The sequence below is a fragment of the Bombus affinis genome, chromosome 14, assembly GCF_024516045.1.
Source record: "Bombus affinis isolate iyBomAffi1 chromosome 14, iyBomAffi1.2, whole genome shotgun sequence".
Taxonomy (NCBI): domain Eukaryota; kingdom Metazoa; phylum Arthropoda; class Insecta; order Hymenoptera; family Apidae; genus Bombus; species Bombus affinis.
In genome coordinates, this window is record NC_066357.1 from 7,389,131 (window position 1) to 7,401,261 (window position 12,131).

General features: G+C 34.5%; 4 protein-coding genes and 1 long non-coding RNA gene across 10 annotated transcripts in view; 2 read left to right on the plus strand and 3 right to left on the minus strand.

Annotated features, from left to right (window-relative positions):
• Positions 1-12,131, plus strand: part of LOC126923997 (uncharacterized) — a 301,345-nt gene that overhangs the window by 7,950 nt on the left and 281,264 nt on the right. The gene's annotated exons all lie outside the window — the stretch shown is intronic.
• Positions 20-2,804, plus strand: LOC126923960 (uncharacterized). Its single transcript, XM_050737928.1, has one exon. It carries the CDS (start codon positions 248-250, stop codon positions 2,174-2,176), a length of 1,929 nt encoding a protein of 642 aa, XP_050593885.1. The 5' UTR covers positions 20-247; the 3' UTR covers positions 2,177-2,804.
• Positions 2,487-3,337, minus strand: LOC126923994 (uncharacterized). The gene is made up of 2 exons (XM_050737989.1): positions 3,123-3,337; positions 2,487-3,049 (listed from the first exon to the last, which is right to left on the minus strand). Exons 1-2 carry the CDS (start codon positions 3,259-3,261, stop codon positions 2,865-2,867), a joined length of 324 nt encoding a protein of 107 aa, XP_050593946.1. The 5' UTR covers positions 3,262-3,337; the 3' UTR covers positions 2,487-2,864.
• LOC126923987 (charged multivesicular body protein 3) lies at positions 3,481-4,856 on the minus strand. Its single transcript, XM_050737978.1, has 4 exons — positions 4,700-4,856; positions 4,579-4,639; positions 4,122-4,516; positions 3,481-4,053 (listed from the first exon to the last, which is right to left on the minus strand). The coding sequence occupies exons 1-4, from the start codon at positions 4,742-4,744 to the stop codon at positions 3,889-3,891; spliced, it is 666 nt and encodes a 221-aa protein (XP_050593935.1). The 5' UTR covers positions 4,745-4,856; the 3' UTR covers positions 3,481-3,888.
• On the minus strand, positions 5,032-11,972 carry LOC126923946 (uncharacterized). Its single transcript, XM_050737898.1, has 2 exons — positions 11,848-11,972; positions 5,032-9,422 (listed from the first exon to the last, which is right to left on the minus strand). The coding sequence occupies exons 1-2, from the start codon at positions 11,955-11,957 to the stop codon at positions 5,165-5,167; spliced, it is 4,368 nt and encodes a 1,455-aa protein (XP_050593855.1). The 5' UTR covers positions 11,958-11,972; the 3' UTR covers positions 5,032-5,164.

A 12,131-nucleotide genomic window follows, 5' to 3' on the forward strand; every position in this document is an offset into this window, starting at 1 on the left:
TTAGGATTGAAAAATAATGAAGGTGTTATTACATTCTATTACTGGATTTTATTCTTTGAATATCATAGAACTACACCATATACAAAAAGGTTGTAAAAAAATAATTTAATTTTAAATCTCTTGAAAAATGTGTTAACTATGACGTTTGAGAAAACGTTTGATTAAGAGTTAATATTTTTCATGAAACTGTGACAAAATGGAATTGTGTATTTGACGAATGTATAGAGGCGAAGAATAATTTAAAAAGATGCCACATCCGTGTGTCGTATGCGGTCGTTCGCGTATGAATCCAAACAATAAAGAAGAAGAATATATGTTTTTTGGATTTCCTGTTAACGATGAAGTTCGATGTAGAAAGTGGTTGGAATTTTGCTGTCGCGAAGATTTGTATAAACTTACAAAGAAACAATTACTTCAACGAATGGTATGTTCTAAGCACTTCGAACAGAAGGATTTTTTAAATGAGTATCTTGACAGATTAAATAATACGGCAGTACCTTCAATTTATGATCCTAAACAAAGTTTGTACAACATAACCTGCGTATTATGCGGTCGATCTCGTCGAGATCCATCAAATTTAGATTATGACGATGTAACATTTCATCATTTCCCTGGCGAGGAATTTCGATGTTTGAAATGGCTAGATTTTGTTGGTGTAGATTCATATTATAGATTGACGAGAAAGGAAATTTTATTTTGTTACATTTGTTCAAAACATTTTGATCGTACTCAATTTCTGTCTGGTTATAAAAGCAGATTGATAGACAATGCTATTCCCAATATCAGAAACCCTGATCAGATGGATGGATCTGAACAATATATTATGGAATTTGTGTTTGAATCAAAATATAGTTCCTCAGACAAATCTAAGAAATTAGAGCCTTTACCACCTGCTGTCTTAGAAAGTCAAGCATGTGCTGCTTGTGGCAGATCAAGATCTGATCCAAGAAATAAAATAGAAAGATACAAGTTCCATCCTTTTCCTGCTTATGAAATTGGCAGGTGCTTAAGATGGTGTCAATTTTTGGGTAGAGAGGATTTATTAAAAATGTCACCAAATCAAATAAGAAAGTTGGTACTTTGTTCAAAACATTTTCAAACAGGACAAAGTTTTCATAAAGTCGGACCATGTGATGCAGTTCCAACAATAAAGGATATATCACAATTAGACTGTGACAATTCAACAGAAAAGATAGAAGATGACCAAGATGTGTTAGAAGAAGCTAATTGTAATAATACAACTAAAGGAATTAAAAGGCAAGGTTTTTCAAGACCTTTAGTATCTAGTAAAAAACCAAAGGTAGATAATAAGCCCACACCTCTTGCAAAGAAACGTGGGAAATCTAAAAGGCCAACTCTTATTAACATTCCAAGGCCTGATCCTAATAATATTGAAAATCGTATGATAAGAAAATTACCACTTCCTCCTACTTCCAATTGGAAAATTCAATTCACAGATCAATATCAACCCATAACAATAGCAAATCATATTACATCAAATATTTCAAATAATATACAAGGTAACATAAAGAAAGTAATCCTACCATTTACTGGTGATATATCAAACTTAGGTGCTCCTATTCCAGTGCATAGTTTATCCAGTATTCCCCCTGGTTTATTAATTAAAATAGATCTTCCTGAACAGGAGCAACAAAAGATGAAAGCAATGAAAAAGCAAACTAGACCAAAAATAACACATACTCCTATTGCTTCTAATGAAATTGATATAAGACAGCAAGTGTGGGTGAAAAATGGTGAAGCTTCAGTCACATTGCCAGTTATAAAACAGAGCAAACAAGAGACAGATAAAAATTTAGTTGAATTTATGTCAACCTCTCTGGAGGAAACAGGAGGTAAAGTAGTAACTGAAGAATTAGATGTACATGAGGAAGTTGTAGTACCACATACATTGGAAGTGTCAGATGACGAAGCATCTAATGTGAAAGAAGAACAATTTTATGAAAATTTTGAAGAAGTAGAATGCTTACCGTCAAAAGAGCAAAAACCTGTGAGACGTAGAAAAGGTTCAAGAACAATGAGAAGAACAATTCTTCCTATTAGAAGTGAAGTAAAGTATTTTCTGCGCAAATTGGCACCTCATATGCATAAATTACCTAGGAGAGCTAGAGCACAGATGAAACTTGCAATTGTTAATATGGTGATTGATTACTTGTAAATTTGCTAAGATATAAATAAATCATAATATTTTTAAGAGTATATAATTAAATATAAGTACTCTAAACTCTTATACACATTACAGCTACTTATATATTAACCCTTTCCCGTACTTTAGCGAGTCTGATTCGCTAAAGTGCGGGAAGGGGTTAAGAGAAATCAGACATATACCATTTAGACAGTGGTAATTAAGATATATTATTTTTATTATATATTTATAACATGATGGTGATAGGTATGATAATAATATATCTAAAGTAACAAAAAGTTTTGTAGAGTACAAATGATATGTGTAGCAAATTACTCGACCATTTTTATGTCATTTGATTTTATTATTATTGAAACGTACATTTTTAAATAACAAAGATATAGTACTGTTATAAAAATTTTTAAGAACTTATAAATTTTTTTACGATTAAAAGTAATTGATGTTGTATCTTAAATTCTTATAATAGGAACAAGGTATAGTTTCAGTTTGTAATTTATGTGAATGTGTCTGTATTTGTATGTATGTACATATGTACATGTATATATATAGTGATATTATGTTGCAAAAAAATATGTAAAAAGATTTATGGCGCAATAAAACTTTGACAAGATATTGAAATATAAGATGAAAACAATTTAAAGATGTATTTTTTAAATCAATTTGCATATTTTCTTCAAATATACAATGTAATTTCAGAAGTTTAAAGTTTATGGAATATAAATTTCAAAGGTATTAAGTCTGGCATGATAGGTATCCACATTTTATTTACATTAGAAGTATTAATATTTGGTTGTTCTCGAGGGTAAAGAAGTAATGGTTTAGAGAAATCTCCACCTAATTTGATAGAGTTTTTTATCCACAAAACTTTTGCCGAAGCAATTGATTCTAGCATAAATGATTGAAATCAGGATATCATTTAATTTTATTGTATATTGAGTGAATTTGTACTTTTACTTACCTACATTCACCTTAGGTAGTAAATAGTGTTCTGTACCAATGCCATAAGATCCGAATTTATTTACTATTTCTTGATAGTCTGTACATTTACACAATATGCCAAGAGGATGCTCTACACAAATATCAAATTTGGGGTACATAGTTTGCTATAAAATACTACAATTCTGTGATTTAGTATAAATTAATATCAAAATACTGAAGTTGAAAATGTCTGAACTCAGCAACTTTAAAATTATGCATGTGTAAATAATATAATGACCTTTTGTGTACATGTATCTACTAGTGATCTATATAATGCTTTTGCATTATTTTTATTGTATTAGTATGTGAGAGGTGTAATTAGAAAGTGCACAAATCAATAACAATAAAAACCATTGTATATATAACACAAATTAATACAAGATTTTGGTGATTGTAATTAAATTAAGAATATCTTTCAACATAATACAATCGAGAAGCCAGCTTCTCTGTATTTATGACTTTCGCATGTAGTTGAAATATAGTGGCAGCCTACGAATCACGCACAGATTATAAAAGCTGGATATGAAAGCTGTGTAGATGAAATAAAAATTTTTGTTTTCATTCTTATAATAATTATTTTTTTTTTTGACTATTTAATATAAAAGCATTGATTAGATATTGTTAAGAAATGTTATTAAAATATGGTAGGCATTCATTTCACTGTATTTGTACATTATGTATGTATATGTCCAATAAGTACAAGCTGATTTTAAAGTCAATGCAAATGAATTATTTATATATTACACCTAACTACGGAGACTTTGTAGTCTCATTTTCATTTCTTCAAGTTCCTTATCATCTACTTTTTCAGTTTCTTCTTCTGCAGAAGTAGATGCTACAACAGATCCTGGTGCTTCTGTAACAACTGCAGGAGCTGTACCTAATTGACCTGCAGTTACTTCCCATAAAATCTGTAATATATATTACGTATTTTATTAGTACGTCGTTTATGTTCTTTAAATATATCCGGATGACCTACTTTATCAATTTCCTCATCTGCTTCATCTTCTACTTCTTCAGAATCTTCCACAGATTCCATAGTTTCGTCTAACATTTCTTCAATAATACCAGCTTTCATCATTTCCTTTGACAATTCTCTCATTGTCGCTGCTACTTCTGGTACTCTTACTAATGATTGCATTGCTTGCATCACCTCTGTAGACTTTTGGACTGAACCAGCAACTCTAATCGTTGCTAATTGATTCTTCATTTGCAACGAAACAGAATTCATTTGTGCCTTTGACGTGTGAAGCTTGTTGCAAGCTTTACGTGCACGTATTATTTCCTTTGCTAGAATTTTACAGACATCCTTGTCACCCTTTTTTGCTGCTTCTTTTAAAGAACGTTTTACCTTTTCTTCCTCTCGCTGAATTGCTGTACATGATTGTTATTCGCGTTAGAATACATTCTATAAAATACTACTAGTAACGGCTTACCTCTAACCTGTCTATCCATTTGATAGCCTTCTTTCCTTAATTTATGTGTCCATTCTTGAACCTGAAATACGATTTCTTGTAAATAATTGAATAAATATTAGATTTTCATTTTGTTTCTAACCATTTCTTTCGGATTCTTTTCCTGAGATTTGCCAAACAAGCCCATTTTTTTGCTATGTTGACAGAAGTTCGTATCTGCCAAACATAACCAAGCCACCTTCCAGTCGAATCACAAATTATTCTAGGTAACTATTAGGATTACGTCATTGCTGTATGAATCACCAATCTTTACACGGTAACAAAAAAACAGACACTAAAAGATATAAAAGGTAAAAAGAAAAGTATTTAACGCGATAAATATATGTTGATATTACTATTCTCCAACAAAATTTTTGAAATTATTTATTTAACAAAAATTGAGAAGGGTTTAATCTTCCTTAAATTCTTTGAAACATATATTTTATTTATTTTTTTCTTTACACTATATAGGTATAAAAGTTATTAAGTATAAAAGGTATTAAAATGTAATCAAGTAACTTATAGAATAACGACATACATTATACATTTTAAAATAATAAAAATATGTTTATATTCTATTATTTGTATTTAATACTATGTCTTTTAACCAATTTAATACTTTTGTCACTATTTCTACTCGTTTGTCCCCGTCTTCATTGGTGTTACGTTGATATCGATACCTCTCAAAATCAAAGTTTGTTGCATCATCGTGTGGATTATTTTTTATCTTCCTTTCTTTGGCATCAGCATTAGTTTTATAATTTTTTGATCGCTCATCAATCTTTTTTTCCGCGTCAAAATTCCACGCAGTTTGCATTTTCCCCGAATTCAGAGATAGATTGTATCTTCTCGCGAAAGTTTCCACGGGCATCGAGAAAATCTGTAAGCTGTCGTCAGCTGAATCACATCTTTCTCGTTTCTTCAGTGAAACTGATTTCATCGATTCGCGTTTGAAAATTCTTCCATCTGTCCTATCAGCATTTTCCGTTTCTAAATTTCGCTTCACAGTTCGAAGAATGTTACCTTCCCTGGGTACGCAACAAGGGCACTCCTTGTTTAATAGTTGTTCGCAGATCTTCCTGGAAATCGATAAAGTGTAAGACCCATCGTGCAGTTTTCTTACCTCTAAGGGTAGTTTGACACCGTCACCGATGTAAAACAACTCGGAATTTTGAAGACTTTGCACGTCGTCCGCGTTATTCTCATTTTTCTTCGTGATTTTCCCCAAATAATAAGTAAAATCGTTTGCGGAAGTAGCATCATCATCATAAAGCGCCGTTGTCGAACTCTTATTTTCCAATTCCATCGATCTCTCTGTACTTTCAGCCGCTTCTGTATGCATAACATCAGCATTTTCTGCTGGATTCATTGATGGAGAATCATATTCTACAGGCGTGTAATCTTCTGTTTCCGTAGATAGAGATTTGTCTTGAGTACCTAAGGTAGCAGCAACGTTCCAATTTTCGGTGGAAATCGAATTATATGTTGCAACTTCAGGAATTTCTTCCAACGTTGTCGTCTCAAATTCTTCGATCTCAGTTTCTTCTGCATTATTCGGTGTTTCATTTTGTTGAGAAGATTCTTCCGTACCCTGATCTATCTCAGTGATTGGATAACTGCTAGCATCCTCTGTTCCAAAATTCATTGCTTCTCCTATTATTTCTTTGTCCGAAGATTCCATCGAAGAACGTGTTTCTTGATTTTCTATACCTTCTTCGTATATAGACGATTGTAAAGTGGATTCACTTTCTTTCTTATCGCCTACATCTACTTCACTTTTGGCAATATCCAGGAGCTTATTCATATCGATGTTCGAAATATCAAAAGTGGTAGATTCAGGTATATCCTCTGTGGTGAGCATGTCTTCATCTTCCATTTCCATTATGCTTACTTCGTTGTTCAATGTGCTTTGAATAATCGACTCGAAATTTTCATCGTCTGTTACGTTTTTCGGCTCGAAGGTATGTCGAATGCTTTGTACGATCATGTTCTGAACAGTAGGATTCTTAGCTGCCTGTAAACCAACAGCTGGGTCACGCAGAAGGTTTTTAACGTGAGCCTGCAGTTTTTGTAAATTTGTCTGAGCATGATCTTCTTCGTTCGAAGGTTCCAATGTAACCAAATTCGTCACCCATTTGCCATTTTTGAATTGATGCTCCTCGACAGTCATCGGTGGAAGTTCTGCTTTGGAACGAGGCGCAGCAGATAACGTGTGTCGTAAATTATTTTTGATCACGTTCGTGGCCCAGTCACTGTCAAAGATCTTTCTATTCATCCCAGTTACTTTCGACAGAAGATTCTTTACTTTATCCAGAACAGTGTTCTCTATCGACGGCATGGACAAAATGCTTTTCAAGTTCGGAACTTGTACAATTTCCGGCAGAAGATCTTCGCCCTTCGCGGAACCCACCGTTTCTTCATTCTCGTTGCCATCCATTTTAAACGAGCCACCGGTGGCAAAGCTATTAATTACCTCTTTTATCGATTTCTGGAGCAACGTGTTGTCACAGAAAGGCAACTGTTTCGATGGATAATTTATTCCTATATAATCGTTGTTTCTGCTTGAGTCCAAGGTCGACTGCAGGGAAGGATCGTCCTCATTTTTGTTGTTCTGGATCGTCACTCGTTCCGTTCCCACCTTCCCATTGTCCGTATTTATAAAACCTTCGTCTGGACTTCTTCCTTCGCCTCTTTCTTCAGACTTATTAGGTTCGACATTTTCCATTTCGTAATCGTTACTTAACGAGTCAGCATTATTGTTCGTTTCCGGCAATTCACTCACAGAATCTTCCGCGGAAAATTTCTGGTTCGATGGATCGTCTTTATCATCGATCCTTGCTGACGTATCGGCTTCATTTGAGTTTTTCGAATCTCCAAAATTCAACATCCTTGTTTCCTCTGTAAGAGAAGGTTCTTTGGGCTTAGAATCCTCTTCATTTTCTTCTGTACTCTCCAAAGTAGATTCTAAATTTTGGTTTGGATCATCGCCTGCATATTCTTCTTCATTCCAATTAGGATTATTTCTCCCCAATTCAACATTCTCTTCATTATTTCCCTGATCAGGATCGTTCGCGTCATTTAAATATTTCGTGTCCAAGTTCAGCTCATCTTCTTCAGATTCTCCCGAATTTTCCGTAGGATCATTATGTCTACTCTGCAAATTGACGTTAGAATCGTCTCTTGTCTCCTCTTGTGTATTCTCCACATTGGATTCTAAATTCTCGTTCGAATCATCGTTTGCAGATTCATCTTGATTCCAAAGAGGATTGTCTTTCCCCGCAACATTTCCCTCATCATTTCCTTGATCAGAATCCTCCGCGTTTTTTAAATCTTTCGTATGCAAGTTCATCCCAGTACTCGCAGATTTTCTGCAGTTTTCTGTCGGATTATTATGTTTTCTCTGCAAATTGACATCATAATGAGGATTCTCTGCTGAACTTGGATTCACAGCAGTTTCCGTGTTGCTTATAAGATCACCGTAGTCGCTGGATCCGTCGTCCCCAGTTTCGTTGTCATAGGCTTTCGACGTGAAGTACGTCGCCGTAACTTCCTTGATATTGGAGTAATCTAGGGCTCCGCTGTCCGTCGTTTCGTATTCATCCGCGAATTCGTCTCCAAAGCCCGTAGGTATTGCATCAATCCTGATAGGATTAGCAGCCTGTAGATTAGGATCTTTTTTGGAAGATTCAATCGTTCCCATCGATGTTAAATGATTTTTCGATTCTGGTTGCACGGATTGCGAATTGTAATCAGGATCATTGGAATCTTCTTCGTTACTACCCGAAGTATCCTCTTCTGCAAATGTTTTTGAAGATGTTGCAGGATTTGTATTTTGAGACAGACTATTGCCAACCATATTTGGAGGACGCTGAGTTTGCCCAACAGTTGGTTGATATTTATTTGAATCGTGTTGACCAATCGGTGTTCGTTGCTCAACAGTCGAATTGGGTCTACTACCAAATGCTTTCAATGGAATATTAATATTTGGCGTTCTTTCTTGACTTGGGATCCCGGTCATGGAAGGTCGAGGATTTGGGTGATAAACGTATGGAATGTACGGTATTGTTCCGTGTCCCTTCTGGGGAGAAATTGGGTTCACATTGTTGGGTATATAGCCAATAGGCGAATATCGAGAAACGATAGGGTACGCCGCAGGCAATTTTTTGGATAAAGGTGATCGATGTGGAACATTTGCCTGAGCTGGTTTTAAGCGTTGCACGCTGCCTATAAGTGGATTTTCATTGTTAGGTTTCCTTGTTTTTGTAGGTTTCTTCGTTCTTCGTGGCTTTGAAGCAACATCTGACGTGCCTTTTTCAGAAGAAGAATGATCTTTTTCTTTGCAGTAGCAAATGAATTTACCATCGTCGTATACACTCGTCTTTGACGTTATATTTTCTTGAGCAGCACCCACAGTAGGAGCTCTGACTGCGAACTCTTTTCGAAGCGACTCTATTAAACTTTCGTCACGAAAAGTTAGATTCTTTGCTTCTTTTATTGTGATTGGGCGTAGCCTAGGTCTTGTCAGAGGTCTCTTTGAAGAAAGCAGTTGCAAGTTTGGCTTTAGACCAACGAAATATTCACGATCTCCTTCATTGTTTGGAGAGTTTTCTGCATTCTTCGATTTCAACGCGTATTCCTTGGGTATTCGCGCGGAAACCCTTTCCCTGCGGAACGGTGTCTTACATCGTCTCGTTTTTTCGTTTTGGCACTCTGTATTTTCTTCTCCCTTGGTTGTTGGCACCAGAATTAGCAAACTTCTTTTATTACCATCTTTGGAGTCAGGTTCGTCTTGAATTGGAGAAAGACCTGAGATTGTAGTACTAGTTCTGGAAAAAAGTTCGATCGTTTATATTAAACATATGCGTATACATGTATATCTATGGCATTACTAATATCGAAACATATTGAAATAAAATTAAATTTGTTGATTTATTAAATAATTTATAAAACACTTACGAATAATACACGTATCGGAATTTTTTAATAAAATGGCTAAAATCTTTGATATAATAGTTATAGTTTGATATTTCACTTGCAGAAGATAATAGGACAAAATGATACAAAAAGGTCTTATATAAAATTATATGATCTGAAAATGATCTTATTATACAGTCTGATAATATGATTATATTAGTATATATGATTACATATGCTATACTACAATACAAGAAGAATGAATTTTTTCGTAATTGCTCTTTCGAGCAATCATTTAATTAAAATATTATAAAATGTAGATACACGTTAATGCGTTAATGTATAGCTGCTAAAAATTAATATATATTTCTTAATCATAACAAACATCATAAGTAAAATAATTTTAAATTTAAATTTCTTTCTACAGCGTTTACTTTAAAATGTTTAAGTTTCGACGAGTTGATCGTATTGTATTATAATTTCAGGAACTTTTGTTTTCGTCGTGAAGCCTCGATACTTCTCGGAAAGAGGAACAACGTTTGGAAAATATGCGCAGCGAGACGATGTTATTAGAAGGTCGTAAACACAAAATCGTCTTGAGAACAGAACGAGGGTTCCGAGCGCCCTTGAATTAGTCTAGCATTGGTCGTGATCGCGATAGCATGCGTAAAATCGGTACGATTTTATACGCGTATAATTTTATAAAGTGAAATAGTGAGTATTATTTAATCAAACGCGATCTCCTGCGATGTCCGGTACTTCCGGTGGAATATGAGAAGTCAAGGCCGTGACAAGGATCGTTCGAGTTACCTCTTGGTAAGTGAGTGACCAGAAATATATCCTATAAAAATATTGGATTGTTCGAAAAGTTTTCTTACAGAATTAGAATTTTATTAATTAATCTATGCACTGTTTCTTTTAACTGGCGAGTTTTACTTGTTTCAAACAGCTTTTGTAGGTTTTTAAAGTATTCTGTTTCTTGTCATTAAATGCTAAATAACAAACAATAACAGTATACATAAATGATGACAATAAGATCCGATATTACACAAGATGTAACAGTGTCTTATCGAATGTTTCCGATTTTGAAAATACTACGAACTTTTCGAACAACTCGATATTTTACCTTTAATTGTTATAGTGGGATCCTGGAGAATCTCAGATATATATAAATAACGTTATAATTTCTTTTTAAAATAGCATATATCGCGAGGTTTTACTAATCTTTGATTACGTTGAGCTTGACAGTTATAAATCACAAGTTGTGATTTGAATTTTCATTAAAATACTTCAGGGTCCCATAAGAAAATTCATCGTAGCTAAAAGGGTCGATGAATATGAAATATACTTGCAAGACTCATTGAAAATGCTACGAGATTTTCCGATTTATTCCGCGATTTACACACAAACACACACACACACACACACATATATATGTATGAGTATAAATTATGTTGATTCGGTGCTTTCTTTCGAATTCGAAATTTTATCATCTTGGCAAGCAAGTCGACGGTGTGTAATTTAAGCGACGCTGACGCTAACAGTTGCGCCAGCGTTGCTCTTGGGCGACTAACATACTTTTGCGCTTGCAACCCAGCAGACTGGTTCCTAATCCGGAATTCGTCCAAGAAGGAAGGTCGTTTGAAAAATCGAAAGAATGTTCCGATGTACTCGGTGGGAAGCTAGATAAATGGTACAGGATAAAGAGAATTTATGAGGGAGTAGCAAATCCTGCAATATGGGGTGCTGAAATATATTCTAGAGAAAATTTGTTGAATTATCTTTCGTAAATATGATAGTCGCATTCACCGGGGAATATATGTGGTACTACTACAACAGACTGGCGCATTCTTAAAGAATAAGACTTGAAATATGTTTCCGCGAGGACTCACTTTGCATACACTATCGTCTATAAATGTTTGAACGCATTACTGCACATACATAGAACGCAATTCTCTCAAATAAAACCTTTTTATCTAATTTAACCATGTACTATAGCTAGTACTAGGTTGTTCATTCGGTTCGTGTTGTTCACGTTCAGCATCGGCTTTATTTCCATTTTTTTCAGCTGTCAATGAACAGTTGATTTTGGAATATTCAAGATCCTCTAAGCACCTGTTGCACAATGAACTTAGTATTTCATTTAACGGTTGTGACAATTTGATCCCAGTTGTTTCACGAAGTAAAGAATATGGCCAATACAAAGAAATTCTTTTATTTCATTTATTTATTCAAATATAACAGAAAAATACCCCTTCTGACCAAATTGCTCAACGTAATCAAATACTTATGATCGGTAAATGTACGTGATTTGTTGAATAGGAAAAGCAAAGTTACCTGTCAGTGGTAAGAGTTCCGATGTCTTCGCTGTTAATGTTGATGCTTTTCGGGTATGATGTTACAATAAGCGTAAGAAGCAAGAACCATGTAAAGAGAGGAGGATGCATGATGATCGTGGAAGTCACTCTTGATCATTGGTGAGTCGTTGCGCGTTTAACATTAAGCTGCTTCTTAGCTCGAAGTGATGTGTACCGAAATCGATGGACAACTGTAGAACTTGACGTCCGATGCATATATCCCTCAAAGTTGCATACGTGTTTTGATATGTTTGTGTTGCAAAA

Bases quoted from the DNA above. Each gene is read 5' to 3' on its own strand.
- LOC126923946 (XM_050737898.1), bottom strand. From the start codon at position 11,957: ATGCATCCTCCTCTCTTTACATGGTTCTTGCTTCTTACGCTTATTGTA. The intron at 9,423-11,847 runs GTAACTTTGCTT...ACTTTTTTCCAG, and splicing joins GGAACTCTTACCACTGACAG to AACTAGTACTACAATCTCAG.
- LOC126923994 (XM_050737989.1), bottom strand. From the start codon at position 3,261: ATGTACCCCAAATTTGATATTTGTGTAGAGCATCCTCTTGGCATATTG. The intron at 3,050-3,122 runs GTAAGTAAAAGT...CATTTATGCTAG, and splicing joins ACTACCTAAGGTGAATGTAG to AATCAATTGCTTCGGCAAAA.
- LOC126923960 (XM_050737928.1), top strand. From the start codon at position 248: ATGCCACATCCGTGTGTCGTATGCGGTCGTTCGCGTATGAATCCAAAC.
- LOC126923987 (XM_050737978.1), bottom strand. From the start codon at position 4,744: ATGGGCTTGTTTGGCAAATCTCAGGAAAAGAATCCGAAAGAAATG. The intron at 4,517-4,578 runs GTAAGCCGTTAC...AATCATGTACAG, and splicing joins AATGGATAGACAGGTTAGAG to CAATTCAGCGAGAGGAAGAA. The intron at 4,054-4,121 runs GTAGGTCATCCG...TATATATTACAG, and splicing joins CAGATGAGGAAATTGATAAA to ATTTTATGGGAAGTAACTGC.